The 19,506-nt window shown below is 42.6% G+C and overlaps 1 protein-coding gene across 5 annotated transcripts in view; it reads right to left on the bottom strand.

Moving 5' to 3' along the window:
- Nucleotides 1–18,923: 18,923 nt before the first annotated feature.
- The window catches only part of DLGAP1 (DLG associated protein 1), a 629,180-nt gene continuing 628,597 nt past the window's right edge, over nt 18,924–19,506 (bottom strand). For all 5 annotated transcript variants that reach the window (XM_059706573.1, XM_059706574.1, XM_059706572.1 and 2 more), the window contains one exon: nt 18,924–19,458. In XM_059706573.1, coding sequence (XP_059562556.1) covers nt 19,249–19,458 — 210 coding nt within the window. In that variant the 3' untranslated portion in view covers nt 18,924–19,248. The remainder of the gene's footprint in view (nt 19,459–19,506) is intronic.

Raw genomic sequence — 19,506 nt, forward strand, 5'->3', positions numbered from 1 at the left:
ACCTCTTTGTGAACAAAATAAAGCAGAGCATTCTTTCCCTTTGGAGACCTAAGATACAGCAGGAATAAACTTGGCCTATATAAGTTTTATAAAAGAACTGCCAACTCCAAGCTCAACTAAAAGATTAACTTTATTTGGTGAAATGTGTTTCTATTCACAGGCAGGTGCTGCCCTGATTCACCAACTCCTGTTAATTTGAACCTGCAGAGGTACCTTTGATCAGCTCTCTCAGAGCCTCACCGGTTTCCCTAGTTGGCTCAGAAAACATCAAAAGAACTGTAATGCCGACTCTAATCTCAGCCTTCCTGTTTCTGCGTCTGCCCACTGGGTTCACACAGCAGCATGTTTTCCTTGAAAGGCATTCTCAGCGATTGTACTGGATGTCACAATGTTAAACCTGCATCTATGGGGGGGGGGGGGGGGGTTGGGGGTGGTATTTCTTTTTGTAACTCAAATCTCTGCAAATGATGAATCAGGCCTCCTCGGCTCATTTGCACTGACATTTATGTGGGTATGTGAATTAATGCCTGCTGGCCTGATGCTGGAAGTAAGGAAGAAACAGCTCAGTTAAGGGGAACTCTGTTATCAGTAAAGCAGTTACTAAGTGCAATATATTCTATGAAGATGATGTTCTTTGGGGCTCTGACAGTGAGCTGAGAATTCTGAATTATAAACAAATAGCAAATGTTCCTTACCAAGTCACATTTATACTCAAGGGTGGTAGGTAGGTAGGTAGGTCAGATAACATCTAGTCTTTTTTTCTTCTTCTTCAGTTGGCATCGCATTCTGTTTACACTCAATTACGATTCAGTAGTTATCCTTGGACTTCATTGCTCTTTCAAGGCCCATATAATTATATAATTTTGTCCTCCAGGATTTCATACCTGTGTTAGGATTTCTAAAAAAGCCTTATTTTTACAATGCATTGGGTGGTATTTTAGAATAAGAGGGGCCATAGGTAAAAGGGAACCGGACTTGTGTAGCCTTAAGCAAGTTACTTGGCATCTGTAAGCCTGGGTGTCTTCATCTCTAAATTTTGTTAAGAATAAGTACCTAAATCTCAAGGTTGTTGAGAGGATTAAGTGAGGCAACAAAATGGAAACTCTAAAAACTTTAGAGCAAAGCAGTTTGGCCTACAAATGTGTTTTGTTGAGATAGAAGGTCCTCACTCCATACACCTACCATTTCAGAGTTCTGCTTCCACATTGCCACCTGGGCAGGTGAATGTTCCTAATCCAGTTTCAGCCTTTGATCTTGTCCTTCCAGGCCCTGGCCCCACCTGCTCTTCCCACCTCCAACCTGCCTGTCTCCAGTTTCTTACAATAGCAGCAGTTCAGTTCCTTTCCTCCATCTTCCTTCTCCTCTAGGATGTTTATACAAGAAAGTGAGGTGAGGGCTTCAGAAATGTAGGCTGGAGCCAGTGGTAACCCTTATGCCGGAGACTAGGTAATCCTCATCTCTCTCAACCGAAGCCGTTTGAATTTTCAGCACTGGCATCATTTCTGCAAATTTCAAAAGAACACCAGTTCTTAGTTACTAAAGGGATGAGTATTCAGAGCCCTGATTTGCTGTCTCCTCCTCCCTCTGGGCACACTTCAGTGGAATGCTGTGAAGACATCTCAATTTGCCTTTTGTGAGTTCTTTTTCTGTTCTTGTAAAAGATGCCAAATTTATTATGAGTGTGGAGCAGAAATAGGTATATATTTTCCTTTCTTTTTTTCCTCACCTTTAGAGGTAGAAGGACTTTTAGGGATCATGTGGATAAGATGAGAAAATTGAGTTCATCTCAACCTTTTCAAGTTACTTGACCTCTCCAATCCTCAGATTCCTCATTTCTTTGTTTTATACTCCAGGGAATATTTATCATATATCACAGTCAGTCTTGTACGAGGAACAATGTCTGATTTAATAGAATCTCATTTGTCTGTTCTCAGAGCTTTGCTTTTGCCTCATTCCCTAGTTACTCGAGGAAAATGTTTTTCCTTCAACTCCTTTCTTTGCTCTTTACTCTCTCTTTTTCTTTCTTTATCCCCTTTTTTTATTCATTCACCAGTTTATTACAAAGGACATTTTGTGAAGGATATAGATAAGCAGCCAGGTGAAGAGGTGAGATCCAGAAGGGTCCTGAGTGTAGAGCTTCTGTCCCCATGGCCCTGGAGTGTGCCACCCTCCTTGCATGTGGGTGCATCCACCAACCCAGAGAGTCTTACCAGGTGTGATGCTCTTCGGTGGAGACTAAAGCTGCCACCTGATATAGAAGGAAGAACACTGAGCTTAGCTTCAGAGGAACTAAGTATTAATACTAGGCCAACATACTGCTAACTTCTCTAAATTGGTTTTCTTACCAGCAAAGCAAAGGGTTGGATTGGATGATCTCTTCAGCCTCTGAAAGCTTTAAACCTCTAAGGACATAGATAATAATTCATATAGATCCAATAACAGTGTGATCATTTGAAATCAATAAAAGTTCTATAAAATACTGATCATCAGTATTCTCCAAATGATGACATTTAGTGTTCTCAAAATGAGGAAATAACGTCTTTCTTTGGACACAACTATCAAAAGGGTGATTATAAACGAGGGATGACTGTTTGTCCAGGGAAGAGAGCAGTCTATGTTAAAATATTAAGTTGGAGAGTCTAAGTGCTTTAATTCAGATATAATTCATGGGAATTGTGAAGAGGAACCAGCTGACAGCAGAGTATCGGGGGGCACAGAATGGGGTACTGCTGTTGAGAAGATGCCAGAAGAGGGGGACATTGTGCCTGGTTGCCGGAGAGTGCCAGGCCAGCCCTGTTAAAACCAGGTGTGATGTTCTTCATTGGAGACTGAAGATGAAAGGATCTCAAGGACCTGGGGGATTTCTTGACAGAGCTCCAGGAAAACCTGTAATGGACTAGGAAAATGACTGTACTTATAAACATAAGTCAAGGGGGGCTATTTGGAAGCCAGATAGGAAAGGACCTTATGACTCCAAGGAAGGAAAGCATGTAAATTCTGAAGTCAGAATGCAGAGCTTTAAAACAGCTGTTCCTTCAGAGTAGCTGGACAACTGCATGCTTTAAAATGAAGGATGTTTGAAGAATAGTGTCTTACTTGAGAGAGAGCAGCAGCTATGCAGAGCAGATAACGTTTGTGCACAGAGAACATTTACTTTGTGTTCTGGATTCCGTTACGAAAAAAGTGGAGAGGAGCCGGTGGATGGTAGGAGGTTGGGGAGCAGATGGGTAGAAACAGAGCCCAGGTTCTATATTTTGGCTATGCACCAGAATCTCCTGGCCAGAGGCTTTCAAATACAGGTGTGGAGGCTCCATCCAGGGCCCACTCCATAATTTGCAGGGCCCAATGCAAAATACACATGTGGGCACTTTAAGAAACAAGAAAAAAGTACCCTTAAGGGTACTAAAATGTAAAGCTTTCCCCTTTCTGTTGACTTGTTATGGGGTTTTCTATTTGCTATCTAATGCTATTTTATGTAAAGGAAAACTACAATTTTCAATTATTAGCATGAAATTAATTTTTACTGCTCATCTTTATATGGTGCAATACCAGTTTTAAATGGAAATATGAGAGAATATGTGGAATCATCCAAATTACACAATTTCTATTTCATAACTTGTACATATGTATATATTTTGTTCTAACTAGAACAGTGGAAAGGCTGCATAAACTGTTGTTTATTTGTGTTTTCTTTTTTACTTCTTAATATGCTTATACCCTAATAACATTACCTTCTGCTTACTAAGGATGGACTAAAAAAAGGAATTACGGGTTATCTTTTTTCCCCCTTTCCTTTTATGTTATCATTTTCAGCGTAAGTAGTTGGCTAATACAGGGAAGTAGCAAGAGCAAGAAAGAATACAAAAGGGTTTCTTGTTCGCTCATGTTTCTTAGAATGTCATTGCTTTCTTTCTGGTTTTAATGGAAAGCATGGCTTCTTGGGGCTGTCAGCACCTCTACTGGTACTTACTCAGTTATAGACCCAGCACCTGGAACCTACTTTGAAGTCTTGCTGATCTCCCACTATCTCCAGTGGGGATCTCTCGTGGGTCCCCCGGAATCTTGTGCTCATGGTCATGGGGACAGCTGTATGAGAGTGAGGCAGCAAGGAATAGCTATGGACATATGATGTGTATGGCCTCTCCTCATGCATATCCACTGTTGTCCCACTGGACTTCATTTACAAACACAAGTTCAAAAATACACTTACTAAGAATTTTAAGATGGTTACAGCAGAGTGTAAACCAAGCACAGGGTCCATTGCACATCTGTGCCACTTTCAGAGACATGTGCTGGCTGAGTTTCTACATTTGTGAAATAAAGGGAGTGAGACAGAATGATCTCCAATGTACCTTTTAACTCAAAATTCAGTGAAAAAAAATGTAAATAAACATTAAATTCCAGTTATGTTAAGTATACTGAAGTATTCAAAAGGAATGTCCATAATTTTCTTTGAAATTCATTAAAAAAAAAAAAGATAGATTGATGACTGGAGAGAGGATGGATAATGGATAGATAGATGATATAGCAATTTCAGTGAAATTTAATCGTGGAATCTGGGTAGTAGGTAAATATTGGGGTTTTCACTTAAGAGTCTTCAATTTGGCTGTGTGTTTGAAATTTTACATTGAAAAATGTTAGGGGGAAAATGAGTGATTTGGCATCCAGTCTTCATGACTAATGCAGAAAAAATGAACACCATGAAGTAACCTGTTTAACTGGTTAAAAGCTGTTGGATTTAATAGCTAATCTAAGATGTAGCTAAAGGGTTTCAGCTTAAGAAGCAAAAGTTCAAAACTTCTTCTACTGAAAACTTTTAAGGTAGCAATTATTGAATGTTTACTGTCAGCCAGGACCCTTCTGAATGTTTCTAAGTAACATGTCATCCAACTGAATCCTCACAACAATCTATGAAGCAGGTAAAATAGGTATACAGTTATTTGTCTTTGACAGACAAAGAAACTGAGGCTCAGCAGGCTAAGTAAATGAGCTTGTCCAAGATCATGGAGTTGGTACCTGACAGAGTCGAGATTTGAATTCTGGGCTGAATGAACTCCCACACAGCTCTTAGCCAGTATTTTACTCTGTTCTGCCTGTTGCCTCATTTGTTGGTAAGAAAGTTAGGTTTATACATACACAATATATTAGTTGGTGGGCCTCTGAGCAGACAGCCTGATGGAGTAAAATATTCCCTGCCCACGTGTGTGTGGGTCGCAGGCCTGCTCCCAGTGTAGCTGTGTATGATGGCTTGGCTGTGATCGTGCACAAGTCACTTATCATTCAGCACCTCAGTCTCTTCCTATGTAAATGTCGGCAACAAAACTTATCCATGTGGAGGACTTTCTGGGCTGTCTTTCTTCACGTTTTGTGCAGCCTCTTCTGTGTTCAGCCAAAGGCAACCAATCGCAGGCCTTGAGGACCATGAGGAGAGTGATGGAAGCAATGTGAAGAGAAAGATACATTCATGTGCTCGTTGGTTTTACTCTGAAAGTACACTTTTTTAAAAAAGAAAGTAAGAGAAAGGGAGAGAGAGAGAAACATCAATGTGAGAAACATACATCAGCTGCCTCCTGCACGCCCCCTATTGGGGACCGAACCCAAAACCCAGCATATGCCCTGACTGGGAATTGAACAGGCAAACTTTCAGTGCAGAGGACGATGCCCAACCAACTGAGCCACACCTACCAGGCCTGAAAGTACACTTTTTGAGAATTAAAGGCAGAGAAGAAACAGCAAGGCATAGGGTTCAAGTCATACCAATAGGATGAAGAGAGAACTGCCAGATCAATCAGTGAGGAGGGGAAGTAGGAGGAGGTGCTGAGGTGACAGTCACCAGGGCTGCTGTGGGGAGGGGAAGGGAGATGGGGCTTGTGGCCTTGGAGACGATAGGTTGGCTGATGAGAGGTGTTGAGTGGAGGTAGAAGAGAAGGGTAGATGGAAGCCTTCAAGTCAAGCCCATGCTCAGCACTGTGCACACCTGATCAGTGGGCTCCCTTTTAGAGAGAATCACCCTCCTATGCTATTGAGGTGTCAGGACAGCTGTTCCTCCAGCTGCAGAAACACTGCCCATGGCTTACTTTGCAGATAAAGCCTCAAACAAAGTCTGCTCTGTGTGTCCCCCCCACCCCCCACCAACTCCTACACCCCCAGGCAGGGCAGCTCCTGAACTAGGGTAAGACTGATCAATGGTAAAACCTATGCTTGTGATGTACCTTATTGGGCAAATCAAGTAAGACCAATCCCTAGGGAAATGCCTTATCATTTCTAAAGTATTGGCAAATTTAGCTTAATACAGGCATTTCCTGGATTATAAAACGTTCATACAAATTCAACGTTAGGCAAATCACTCCATAGAGCACTTAGTAACATTTCAGATATGTGGGGAAGTAATTAGCTTTAGGTGAGGTCATCAGGGTGTAGCCCTCATGATGGGATTCATGTTCTTATAAGAGGAAGGGACAGGCCCTCTCTCTAGGCCTGTGAGGATACAGCAAGAAGGTGGCCAGCTACAAATCAGGAAGAGGTCCTCACCAGGCCCTGGATCTGCCGGTGCCTTGATTTTGGACTTCCCAGCCTCCAGAACTGTGAGAAATAAATGTTGTTCAAGCCACTCAGTGTTTGGTATTTTTATTGTAGCAGCCCAAATGGACTATAAGACAGCAAGTGATTTGCCCATCCATGGTCGTGCAGCTGAAAAATACCTCTACAGAGGGGGCTTCTCAACCTCCGCTGCACACAAACACTCTAATGTCATTAATCTGATTTCTTCAAGCTTCCCTGATTGAAGACCATTGCTATCCAGCAGTTCTCAGAGGCTGGCCCATGGACTCTGACATTAGCCAGGGGTGGGCAAACTTTTTGACTCGAGGGCCACAATGGGTTCTTAAACTGGACCGGAGGGCCGGAACAAAAGCATGGATGGAGTGTTTGTGTGAACTAATATAAATTCAAAGTAAACATCATTACATAAAAGGATACGGTCTTTTTTTTTTTTTTTTTTAGTTTTATTCATTTCAAACGGGCCGGATCCACCATGGGGTAAATTTGTTAGAAATTCTGATTGGCTCTCTGAACAGACTCACTGAGTTAGGATCTGCTGGGTGCAGAGTTGCAGGGGAGGCTAGGCTAAGTGATTCTTAAGAATACTTAAGTTTGAGTACCATTGTTCTCAAGATTGTGAAAAGCTTGCAAGACAAACCCCACCGTCTATAAATCTTTGCCTCACTCTCTCCAATTAACCACTTAATGTATTTTGTAAAGGGCAGAATTTTTTGGCTAATTTTCAAGTTTTCATTTGGTTTGCTTCTTTGGTATTTGCTGTATTTGTCCTCTTCCCTTTTCCCCATCTTCCAAACAGTGGAATGTGGCTGCTATTTGGAAGGTAGGAGCAGCTCAGCCCGGTGTTTTACATGTAATAAAGAAATGGTGCTTTGCCTGGCCCAGATGGGGGCGAGGTGGGGGAGGGTTTGGGGGTTTCAGTTGGTTAGAGGTTGTCTCCATATGCCAAGGTTTCCGGTTTCATCCCGGGTTAGGGCACATATAAGAAGCAACCCGTGAGTTGGTAAATAAATGGAACACACAAGTCTTTCTCTCTCTTCTCACCCCCAACCCCCACAAATCAATTTAAAAGAGAAAAAGAAATGGTGGTTTAAATTCAATATCAAAGCACAGTCTTTCCAGGTCTGGAGATGAAATATTAACCAGACCTCAGAATCAAAGCTGCTCTGTGCAGTTCTCTGTGTGCTTTCCCACACTGAGGAAGAATCCTCTGTCCTAATGTGTGTTAAAAGGCACAGGACAGTTTGCCTATGAACTGCCCTTAGGTGGTAGCTCAAACCTGGGTGTTATTAGGTGGCGCCAGCCCTGAGGGATAGCAGTGTCTTCCGCCTTCCAGCCAGCCCAGGAGCAGCAGGAGAAGGCTGGGTGGGAAGGGTTGTAACTTTTAGCTGTCAAAGGGATGTGTCTGGGAAATGAGAATTCATGTTTATAGACAAACAAGAGGCCCGATGCAAGAAATTCATGCAAGGGCCTTGGCCCCAGCCTTGCCGGCCGCCGCAGCCAAGGGGCCTCTGCCGCCTCTGCTTCAGCCCCCGCACCCGCTGTGGCTTTGTCCAGAAGGAAGGACATCCGGAAGGACGTCTGGTCTAATTAGCATATTATGCTTTTATTATTATAGATAGGTCTATAAAGTCACACACTCTGATATGGGTCTGTCTGAACAGGAAAAGGAGGACTTCTTTGTCAAGACGTCTACTTGAAAAGAAAAGAAAAAACGTACCCACTGACATATTGCTTACTTCATAGAAGGAAGGACACATTCTTGATTGAGCTCCAAAGGATTTTGGACTCAGGAAGGATGTTAGACTCTATCTTCATCTGAGACCGTTTGTTTGCCAAGAACCAAAAATCAATTGAGCCAGTTAAATACAGTAAGGTTGGTTTTAAAGACACAGTAGGTGTACTTCATGCTATGTGTCACTTGTCAGTGCTATGATTCGCAAGGCAGCCATGCTCTGTACATTAGGTTTGCAATGCATGCAGAATCTTGTTGGTAGTTCTTTGAGCATACAAGGAGCTTTCAAAGTTGTGGTGTCTCCAAACTGAATGAAGACAAACTGAAAAATGGTGACCACATTGCCCTGGCTATCAGGGAGCCTATGAAGAATTGTAGTATTCATTCCCCACCACTTAGGACCCTGGGGACCTGGGTCCTTGCCTTGGTGAAGTTACTTAATCTATCAATTTTCTTTTTTTCTCATTTAAAAATTATTCAGTACTTTATGTTTTATTTCTGTAAATTGTCTTTAAGCCTTTTTAGAAGTGGAGTTTTACTTTTTTTAAAAAAAGCACACACCAAAAACTAATAAGAAATAAATGAAATACCAGGAATAGGAATTGGTGTCCTGTGGTATAAACCTACTAACCTTCAAAGTGCTTAGGCTCTGCTCCCAGTACTGGCTTGGACCCTCATGGTGAGCCTGGACCTGCTGCAGGAGGCACTTCTTAGGCTGTCCTCTGAAGTTTATGACATAGTACCAATTCCTGAATGAGTTTATACCCTGGGGCTAATATATACTTACTAGAGGCCCAGTGCATGAAATTCGTGCACGGGTAGGATCCCTAGGCCTGGCCAGTGATCAGGGCCAACTGGGGCCTGCCAGCTGCCGGCCAGGGCCTTCCTTCTGGCTGCTGGCCAGGGCTTCCTTCATTCCACACCACCCCCTGGTGGTCAGCGCACATCATAGTGAGCAATCGAACTCTCGGTCTCCCAGTAGAACTCTTGAGGGGACAATTTGCTTATTAGACTTTTATATATTTATTCCTTCTTTGAATTCTAGCATCTTTGTTCTGGGATTTACATAAAAGACTGCATTAAAAACCACCACTATATCCCAGCCAGTGTGGCTCAGTGGTTGAGCTTTGACTTATGAACCAGGAGGTCACGATTTGATTCCTCGATCAGGGCACATGCCCAACTTTGGGCTTAAACCCCCCTCCCCAAGTGGGGGCCTGCAGGAGGCAGCCAATCAATGGTTCTCTCTCATCATTGATGTTTCTCTCTCTCTCTCTCTCTCTCCCTCTCTGAAATCAATAAAATATATATTAAAAAATAATTAAAACAAACAAAAACTCACCACCACATTTATAGACACCCTTATCTTCCCCTTCTTTTTTTTAAAGCCAACTAGAAGATGCCTAGATTTTTTGTTGTTGTATTTTGTTTTTAATACTCACCTGAGGATATTTTCTCCATTGATTTCTTGAGAGAGTGGAAGGGAGGGAGGAGAGGGGAGAAAGAGAGAGAAACATCAACATGAGAGAGACACCTCGATTGGTTGTCTCCCAAAAGGGCCCCTACCGGGACTGGGGAACCTGCAACCGAGCTACAGGCCCTTGACGGGAATCAAACCCTTGAACCGTCAGTCCACAGGCCAACTCCGTAACCACTGATTGTATTTTTAAGTATGGCTCTGAATTTACTTTATGAATGCCCTGTTTCTTTGTTTTGCAAAAATAGGTGCTAAAACTCATACATGTTTGGTGATTCCCACCTCACCTTGATTTCCACCTCAATGGGCAATATTTGAAACAAAAATTCATGTCTATTTGTCTAGGAATATAACCTATAGACACATTTCCATATGTACTAAAGATACGTTGTAAAATGATTTTCACTACAGATTTTGTTTGTCATAGCAAGCAGTGGAAACAGCCTAAATGCCCATCAATAAGTGGGGGGCGGGGGGAGGAGAACTAAGTAATGTCTAATGGTTCATCCATAAAACAGAATGCTGTGGAGCCACTGAGGATAGTAGGTGGACCATAATGTTCTGAAATAATACATTACTAACTTTTTTAAATGGTGGGGAAAATGGCAGATAGGTTGCTTTGTCTTGCACAAATCACACACACATATAAATAAAGAGTTTGGAGTTATATTGGATTCAAATATTAGCTCTGCCACTTACCAATGACCCTGCAATACTCCTTAATCTCTCAGTAACTTATTGTAATGACTGTCTCATAGGGTTATGGAATGCACATAAAATAGTGCAGCCAGGGCACAAGGTACTCTCTCAGTAAATGTAAACATGTAATGATGGTGGTGATGATGACAGTGAACATTTGAACGCTTACCATGTGCCAGGCACTCACTGTGTTAATATATATATTTGAAATATGTTTTTATTGATTTTATGGAGAGGAAGGGAGAGGGAGAGAGAAAAACATCAATTGGCTGCCTTCTGCATGACCCCTACTGGGGATGGAGCCCACAACCTGGGCATGTGCTTACCAGGAATTAAACCGGCAACCTTTTGGTGCATGGGTTGACATTTAACCAACTCACCCACACTGGCCAGGGCAAGAGCTTTATATATATTTATTTAATCCTTTCAACAGCCCTGTAAGTATTGGTTTCATCCTAATTGTACAGATAGGGGAGCTGAGGTACAAAATGGTTAAGTAGCTTGCCCCAAAGACACAGCTAGTAAGCGGTGAAGCTAGGATTCAAACACCGGCAGTCTGGCCCCGTAACCTGAGCTCTTTCTCACTTACAGAATAGCCCTGCCCCTGCTGGACAGTCAGGCCCACTCATGGCACAATTTTGAGGCTGATGAGAGGGTCAGTCCAGTGTCTCAGAGAAATGCTGGCAACACAGGGTGTCCCCAAAATGTATACACACTTTGAATGATTACAAAGGCAGTGTTTATTAAAATACATTTCATTTTCAAAATGTAAGAGAATCACCTGTTGAAGTGTGTGTTTGCATTTTTGGGGGACATCCTGTAATTGTAAATGTCTTCTAAGAGTATGGGAATGCTTTCCTACCTAACCCCAAGTCAGAATAGTACAATCAGAATGACACCTGGGTGTTTCTGTTGGGGTGTGTGGGGACGTTTCGCTTTGCCTTGGTTTTCTCCCACCTGGATCCTCTCTGCTCATGGATCTGGGGTCACAGACAGAAACCGGGTGGGAAATTCTTCACTTTGGGCTGAAGCCAACAGGGATCATGGTGTGCGTGTATGTGGGTGTGTGTGTGCGTGTGTGGAGACCTGTCTTTACTGTATGTATTATCTAATAAACACATTTAAATACCAAGAGGATGGAGGACTTCCCCTCTTTCGTAAGGATCCTTTGGTGACTCAGTTCTCATAATGACTTCTCCTGGAAGAGTGTGTCAAGTTTTTCAGGGCAGTCAAGATGTCATATATTCTTGCCGAAACCGGTTTGGCTCAGTGGATAGAGCGTCGGCCTGTGGACTGAAGGGTCCCAGGTTCGATTCCGGTCAAGGGCATGTACCTGGGTTGCGGGCACATCCCCCAGTAGGAGATGTGCAGGAGGCAGCTGATCGATGTTTCTCTCATCATCGATGTTTCTAACTCTCTATCTCTCTCCCTTCCTCTCTGTAAAAAATCAATAAAATATATTAAAAAAAAAAAAGATGTCATATATTCTTTAGGGAAGCATTTCCTTAATATTGAACCCATATTCTCTAGCTGGATATTTAATCCAATTCTAATCTGTTGCCTTTTCTAGAAGAAAGCTGGTCCTTGGCCTCCTTATGGCCTATCTGAAAGTGAAGTGCCCTTGAGCACAATTACACCATGACTCAGCCACTGACAGATCCTGAATAGTCCGATGCCAAAACATCTTGGGTCCGCGTTAGCAGCGTGTTTTACTTTCTTTATCTTCAGACTTACTCAGACTTGTCTGAATATTTATTCCTTACTTCACCACTAGTCACAAGTGTTCATTCAGTTTGGAAATCCTCATTTTCCTGGGCTAACCTCTCTCCACTGTTCCAATTTTCCAAACTATTGATCAATTTTTCACTCTCTCTGTAAAGACTTCATTTTGAACAACCTGCTGGTCAAGGGATCCTTGGTGCACCAACCCAAGCCAGGACAAAAAGACATCAGCATCCTTGAAAAGATCCCCCTTCAATCATCTCTGACTCATTGCCTTGCTGACTATCATTAGAAACAATCCCAGAGCCCTTGAGTTGCTCTTTCCCCTTTGTCAAGCTCAACGTTGAAAGTGCCACGCTCACCAACACCTCCCGGACACTGCTTCTGTAGGGACCAGGCTGCAAAGAACAGAAAAGATTGGCCCCGGCTAGGGAAGGCAGTAAAGGCAGCGAGGCTCTCTTCCCTGCACAAGCCAGGGAGAGGGGTGGCTCTCAATGAATGTGTTCCATTAAATCAAACCAGAAAGGAATCTAAGGGTAAGTTATTCAACCTCTCTCCTTCTCACCTTTGTTCAAGTTCTGCCTTTGAGATCTGCTTCTCACACTTGGAATTATAGACAGACCCTGCATCGGCTGAGGTTGCAAAGAACCTTATTCTAGAAAGGAAATGATGTGACACAGCTGGGATTTTTAAAAGTGTCACTGACAGCCCAGCCAGTGTGGCTCTGTTGGTTGAGCATCATCCTATGCACCAAAAGGATGCTGAGGTTGCCAGTTCACTTCCTGGTCAGGGCACATATCAGGTTGTGAGTTTGACCCCCAGTCAGGGCACATACAGAAGGCAACCGATCAATGTTTCTATCTCTCTCCCTCCCTTTCTCTCTCTAAACATGTCACCATGTCATCGGGTGAGGATTAAAGAGATTTTTTTAAAAACCTTAAGAGGGTTTTTTAGTGTTACTGACTGACAGAAGTAAACATCGCCCATAGAAAGAGATTAACCCTAAAACCAAAACCCTTAAAAATAGGTCCTCCTTTTTTCAGTTAGTAGAATATCATTATTTTAATCTGGAGAGATGTTTAGAATACACTGAATGGGCCATCCACAGTATTATTATCTAACCCCTTAGATGTTTCTCCTTACTTTTCATAATTGAAACTGCTGGTGGGATTAGGCTTGAAAGCCCTCAAAACAAGGAAGGCAGCTCTAACCGGTTTGGCTCAGTGGGTAGAGCATCGGCCTGCGGACTGCAGGGTCCCAGGTTCGATTCCGGTCAAGGGCATGTACCTTGGTTGCGGGCACTTTCCCAGTAGGGGTTGTGCAGGAGGCAGCTGATTGGTGTTTCTCTCTCATTGATGTTTCTAACTCTCCATCCCTCTCCCTTCCTCTCTGTAAAAAATCAATAAAATGTATTAAAAACAAAAAAACAGAAAACAAGGAAGGTATCATTAATTGATGGTTATGTGTCCAAATCTCAGAAGGCTAGTTCTGGGGGAATATTTTCTCTTTGTAGAGCATTGGCCTCCGGCAGCAGTGAAAGCATTAGAAAAGCTACCAAACCTATAATTGTTGTTCATAACCTCCTCCTTAGGGTCAACAGGAAGCATGCATTTCCCACCGATGTTACAGAAGGGAAAACCGAAGCTCTGTTTGTTACCCCCTTCCTCCTTTCCAAGGTGAAAGGGAGAGTTGTTCTATGGATGAATCTATGGAGACCTCAGTAAAAGCTCCCTCATGGTGTTATTTACCTATCAAGTAATCTGAAAGGAGGAAACTAGCAGATCCTTCCCACAGAAGGCGGGCTAGAAGTGTGAAGAGGAGAACGGCAATCTTCATCTGTACTAGTGAAAACATTTGGTGCATCGAATAGCAACAGTTCACTAAACATCAGTGAGCACAGTGTTTCAGGATTGCAAGGATAAACTGAAAACTACAGCAGAGCTTGACTTCTGGTGTTGGTTAAAACACTTTCTTGCTTTCGGGCATTTTTTATAAAGTCAGGCTTGGGCTCGTTTTCACAGAAGACATGGAGATAATGCATTGACTTGGCTCCACGGGGACCCAGGAGTCAGGAATGGCACCGGGCTTCGCATTCTTGTGGTTATCTGCTGATGGCTTCCCGGGGCCAGCAGTGAGCCCTGAGGAAAGCATGTGGACCAGGAAGCAGGAAGCTATTTTCTCTCTCTGCTTCAGGGGAGATGATGAGTGCTTTGCAGAGGAATGTAAGACCTACAGTATTCTGTAAACTTCTACTAAGACATGAGTTAGGACCCTGAGACAGTTTTCAAATAGAGCCCCTAGTTTCTGTTTGTAAAAGGAGCCGACCTAACCTTGTCTTAGCAGCTGAAAGTCAAACAGCCAGCAAACCTGAGGTCAATTTCAGCACCTTTAGGGTCTACAGTGGCATCTGAGAATGAACACATTCAGACACTGTAATTTTTCAATGTCATTTATTTAAACCAAACTCCATTTATATTTTCAAAGGGGGGGATTTCAAAGATATAAAAATATATTCATATTCAGAACAAACAATTTTGTTCAATTTCTATAAAAAATGAAACTACATTTTTTTGGGGGGGTGAACCCTGTAACATGGGAAATTGCTTCACTGAAATTCAAATTTCCACATGCAAAAACTAACTCATTTTGTTTGGGGATTGACTGAAATGGTTAAGGAGCCCAATAAAATTAAATAATTAATTTGTCAGGCCCTGGATGGGTAGCTCGGTTGGTTAGAGTGTCATCCTGATATGCCAAGGTTGCGGGTTTGATTCCTGGTCAGGGCACATACAAGAATCAACCAATGAATGCATAAACAAGTGGAACAACAAATCTCTCTCTCTCTCTCTCTCTCTCTCTCTCTCTCTCTCCCTCCCTCCCTCAAATCAATAAATAAAAACTTAAAAAATAATTTGTTAAAGGCGAACACTGTAATCACAGTTGAGACTTTGGGAATAGTCAGTGCATGAACAAAGTAATAAGATCTTTGCTGCCTCATGAGGATCCAGCCACTTCAAACTCTTGAAGCTGTTTCAAAAGTACGTTGTGTTATTTTGGTGACTGGCATGGTTTTGCTTATGTATAAAAATCAGAAAAAGTGGCTTATCTGCTTAACAGTTTCCAAGTTTGTTGCATCTAAGGTGGATGGGTTTGTCCAAGAACTCGGTGGGGAGGAAGCACTGTGGATCTAGGTTTCTTCAGAGCTGCAGCATTTTCAGATCATTGCAAGTTCATTTCATAAAATACTGCAATTTACTTTCTTTTTTGATAAATCTGTATTTTTGTGTATATGGAGTCAGGTTTGTGGATATAACCTAGCTAAACCCCAGACAAAATCAACAGTGACAAATAATTACCAATGTTAAATGTTGGAAGCATGATAGAGACCCCACTGAAGGCTGAATGAAGGCTTGAACTTGGGACTCAGATCTATTCCTTAATAATTATGTCACACCGGGCAAATCACTAAACCAGTGAGCACAGTTTTTCAGTACCGCAAGGATAAATTGAGAACCGCAAAGCATTATTCTGACCTTTCTTGCCCTGGCGGACTGTGTAGAAAACAAAATTGATGAAATGTTTGCAAAGAAATTCAAGTGGCTGAGATATATACAGAGCTGCACAAGTTTGAGAGGCTAATAACTGCTTTCATAAAATATACAGCTTTTGACTTAACACTTTGACCTGTGTGTGATCATCATGGTAACGTGACTTTTAGTTTTCAGTATTTCAGTCCCTTCTGTGGGATGCAAGGTCTACCCCTTGGCTCAACAGGGACTAGCACTGCGTGCTGTTACAATGAAAGCTACAAGGAGGTGCTTCTTTATTGCTTAATTATTCCCCCCCAAAGGCAATTACTTGTATCTTGGAAGAAGCGGGACTCTGTAGTGAAGACATGCACACCTGAAAGCAGTGCATTAATTATTTTATTAATTTCATCTTTTTACATTATGGGAAACATTCATCTATTTACAATTTTTTTGTTCACACACAATCTAAGTAGATAAGCCTATGAAATTCCAATTCATAAATCCATAAAAATGTTCCCCATCCCTCCATCAGAAGGCTTTCAAATGAATCTCTTTTTTTTTTCCAAACCAAAATAATTTTTAAAAATTACATTTGGGAATTCAGATATGCTAGTGATTTACATTCCAGTTATTTAAAATATGCATCTAGACATGTTTTAAAAAAGAAATGGTAAATTCACAAGGATAAGGCTTAAATTAAAGTGGTAATACACAGTAAAACATTAAGGAAACATCTATAAATAACAGAAATATATTACAAATAAATTAGTTCTATTTACCATTTCAAATATTAAAAATCTTTAATCCATTTCTTCATCTCTCTTTACAAAAAGGTTATGTGAATTGTATGGAAACAACTGCAAAAAATATAATAAATACTTAATTTCTTTGAACTTTTTTTGATGCGGGAGACAAACTTCTTTTTTAATGCCCCCCCTCCCCAAGAAAATGCCCAAACATCTTTGTACCAAAGTTAAACAAAATAAGTAATTTTTCAGGGTACACACATTTTCCATTATGAACTAAGAAACATTTCTACAAATACATCAAAAAGAACAATGTAACAAAGGTTATGCTCATGGATGTCAATTAAAGGGGGCAAGTGGTTAACAAGCCGCTTGATGTGGGGTCACGGTTTCACATCAATAATTAGCTCTTTATAAAGTGCTTGTACAATTTGTGATTCGAAGGAAGGCAAAGGTCATGATGCCTGTAGGCATTTAGCTAAAAGATTTAAAATTCTTACCAAAAATAGCTTATGAATATACAAATACCGCTCACACAGGACAAGATAAATAGGACTTCTCTTGTCTCTCTTTAAAATATCCTGGGCTAAACCAGTTTCCAAAGAAAATATTGGAGGATGATCTGGAATCGTATTAGAAATCTATTTCTTACTCCAAATCGTATCTCTACCTCAGGGCACAGAGCTGTTGTTGGGAACATGGGTTTTCCAATGGATACCACTTCCTTCACGTTAATCTGCGAGTTCCACGTCATTTGCAGGACTGAATGTGACCATAGGCTACCCAAGGTGGCAGTTGGCCTTACTGGATGCAAATTTTGTGTGACCTTCCACTGCTGCTAGAAAGTAAATCAAAGATGTATTCTTTTTAGAACCAGCAACACCTGAAGCTCAAAATCTCTGTATGCTCCAATTTTACAAAGCACTCCAGGTGCTTTGTTCACCCTAGTTAAAAGTTTGTTTTGAGATAAGTTAGTAGCCCTTGTAAACCACAGCAGTAAACATTTGTGCCCTGTTTATAAAGATAGCTCAAAGCATCGATGGCTCTGAGAGGGAGCGAATTCCCTAGTGGTTTTTGAATATGTCCATGAAAATAGTTGTTGCCAGAACCCATCACCTCTCTTAATTTCAGAAATAAAATTAAATTAGCACCTGGCGATGCGAGTGTGTTTTTTGAAAAAGCTTCTCTGGTGCAAGCGTATTTGATGTATGTTTTTAGAAGTCTTTCATTTTCCAGTGGTAATTTCTAATACTTTAGGGTGGGAGCTGGACGTAAAACGCCAGTGATACTTTAAGACCCCCATATTCTAAATGTATTGACTGCTATGAATAAGGGCATTTACGGAGAACTTCAGCAAAGTGCAGACTGCCCATCCAGCATGACTAAAAATGTCAATCAACATTCTCTGCCAAAAGCCTGGGTATCTTTCAGTGTTTGTGCGTCCTGACTGTTCCCCTCTCCTTGTGGTTGCTGAACCTTGCAAGTCAAATTTTTCTCACTACCTGGGACTTCAAGAGGAGTGGCAGCTCTTTGGAATGAGGCATGTCTATTGGGGTAGAAAATTTATTTTATTGGGTTGACGTGGGACACAATCCTTATGCTAGGGGTTGATCGGACTCTATGGAATAGTAGTGAGAGAAGACTAAAGGAAGAGATATGTCAGCAGTATGAACTAACAGGTTAAAAGAGATGGCCGTATAGCATTCAAGGGGATGATGGGAAAATCCAAACGCTTCTCCGAAAACCACCTGGCTGCCACGTAGAGCGCTTCAGAAGCAGATGTGTACGTACACAGGTGTGTTAGGTAGGCTCCCCAGAATGGACACTAACAAATTAAAAGAACCAACACTTTCCCCATTTAAGACCCTACTGCACAACAATATAATATACATAACACAATAAAGGTTGATGAAACATTTCAGGTCTAATTGTTTTTTAAACAATAGAACAACAAAAAAAATCCCTATGTATATCTTAAACTCTCAGTGCTTCCTTTGCCTTGCCTTTCTTCATTTTATTGCCTTTCAGAATAGATTAATTTCCCTGAAAGAGCGAATTTACAATCTTCTGCTGATTGGAACATTTGAAGCAGTGATTGATGAAGCATCAGTGAGGCAGTTTGTGCAGCTGTGAGTGGTGCCGGTACTCCCAGCACCCGCAGATTTTGCTTCTCCCTTCCCCGCTACACATCCAGGTCCCCCACCCCCAGCCCAACTCGGTCCCCTCTTGGTTTGTCACTCATGGATTCCGGTGAGATGGCGTGATTTCTGAGGCTGGAAATAAAGTGCTCCATCTGCTTTGCAAAATAATAACCATTGGGGAAATAAAGGGGGTCGGAGCCCTAGTTTCTTTCACGTGGAAGACGGTTAAGTCCCAAAGGATCCCCCTGTGATACTGGATTTCTGAAATACCCTACGGTTTTATATTGCTGAGCTCTAGGGACACACTAGCTTGAGAGAACTGAGGATGGCGGGTGGCTTAAAGGGGCTATCTCTACACAGGTGGGCTTGGTTTTGCCAAGAAAAGAAAGGGCTGCCTATCCGGATGAGGCAGGTGACGCATCAGTACAGGTGGCGAAGCTCAGTGAATAACATAGGCCAACCGGTCCGGGCAGAGGGGTGCCTGGGGGGCGGCTCCTGCAAGATGGACAACGACACCGCGACAGCGGGAGTCCCTGGGCTCAGAGACAGACGGGCTCGGAGGCGGAGGGGCCGGGGGAGGAGGCGGGCGGGCGGGTCGGCGGGTCCTGGGGGCGCCGCCGCGGGGGCGCGCCCGGGCGCCTCAGAGCCGGGTCTGCGCCTCGGGGATGTAGATCTCGATGCTCTCGGCGCTCTCGGTGGCCGAGTTCTGGCGGACGGACGCGGCGCGCCTGGCGGCCATCAGGCGCTTGCGGGCCTCCTGGCGCTGCGAGCTCTCCAGCGAGCGCTCCCGGATCAGCGGCGCGGGGCCCTTCGCCGGCTTCTTTGGCACTGGAGGAGGGGCCCTTCTCTCCTGATCAAAGCAGAAGGTTCAGGACATTACACAGCTTCTCAGGACAAG

Source organism: Myotis daubentonii, chromosome 8 (assembly GCF_963259705.1).
Source record: "Myotis daubentonii chromosome 8, mMyoDau2.1, whole genome shotgun sequence".
NCBI lineage: Eukaryota > Metazoa > Chordata > Mammalia > Chiroptera > Vespertilionidae > Myotis > Myotis daubentonii.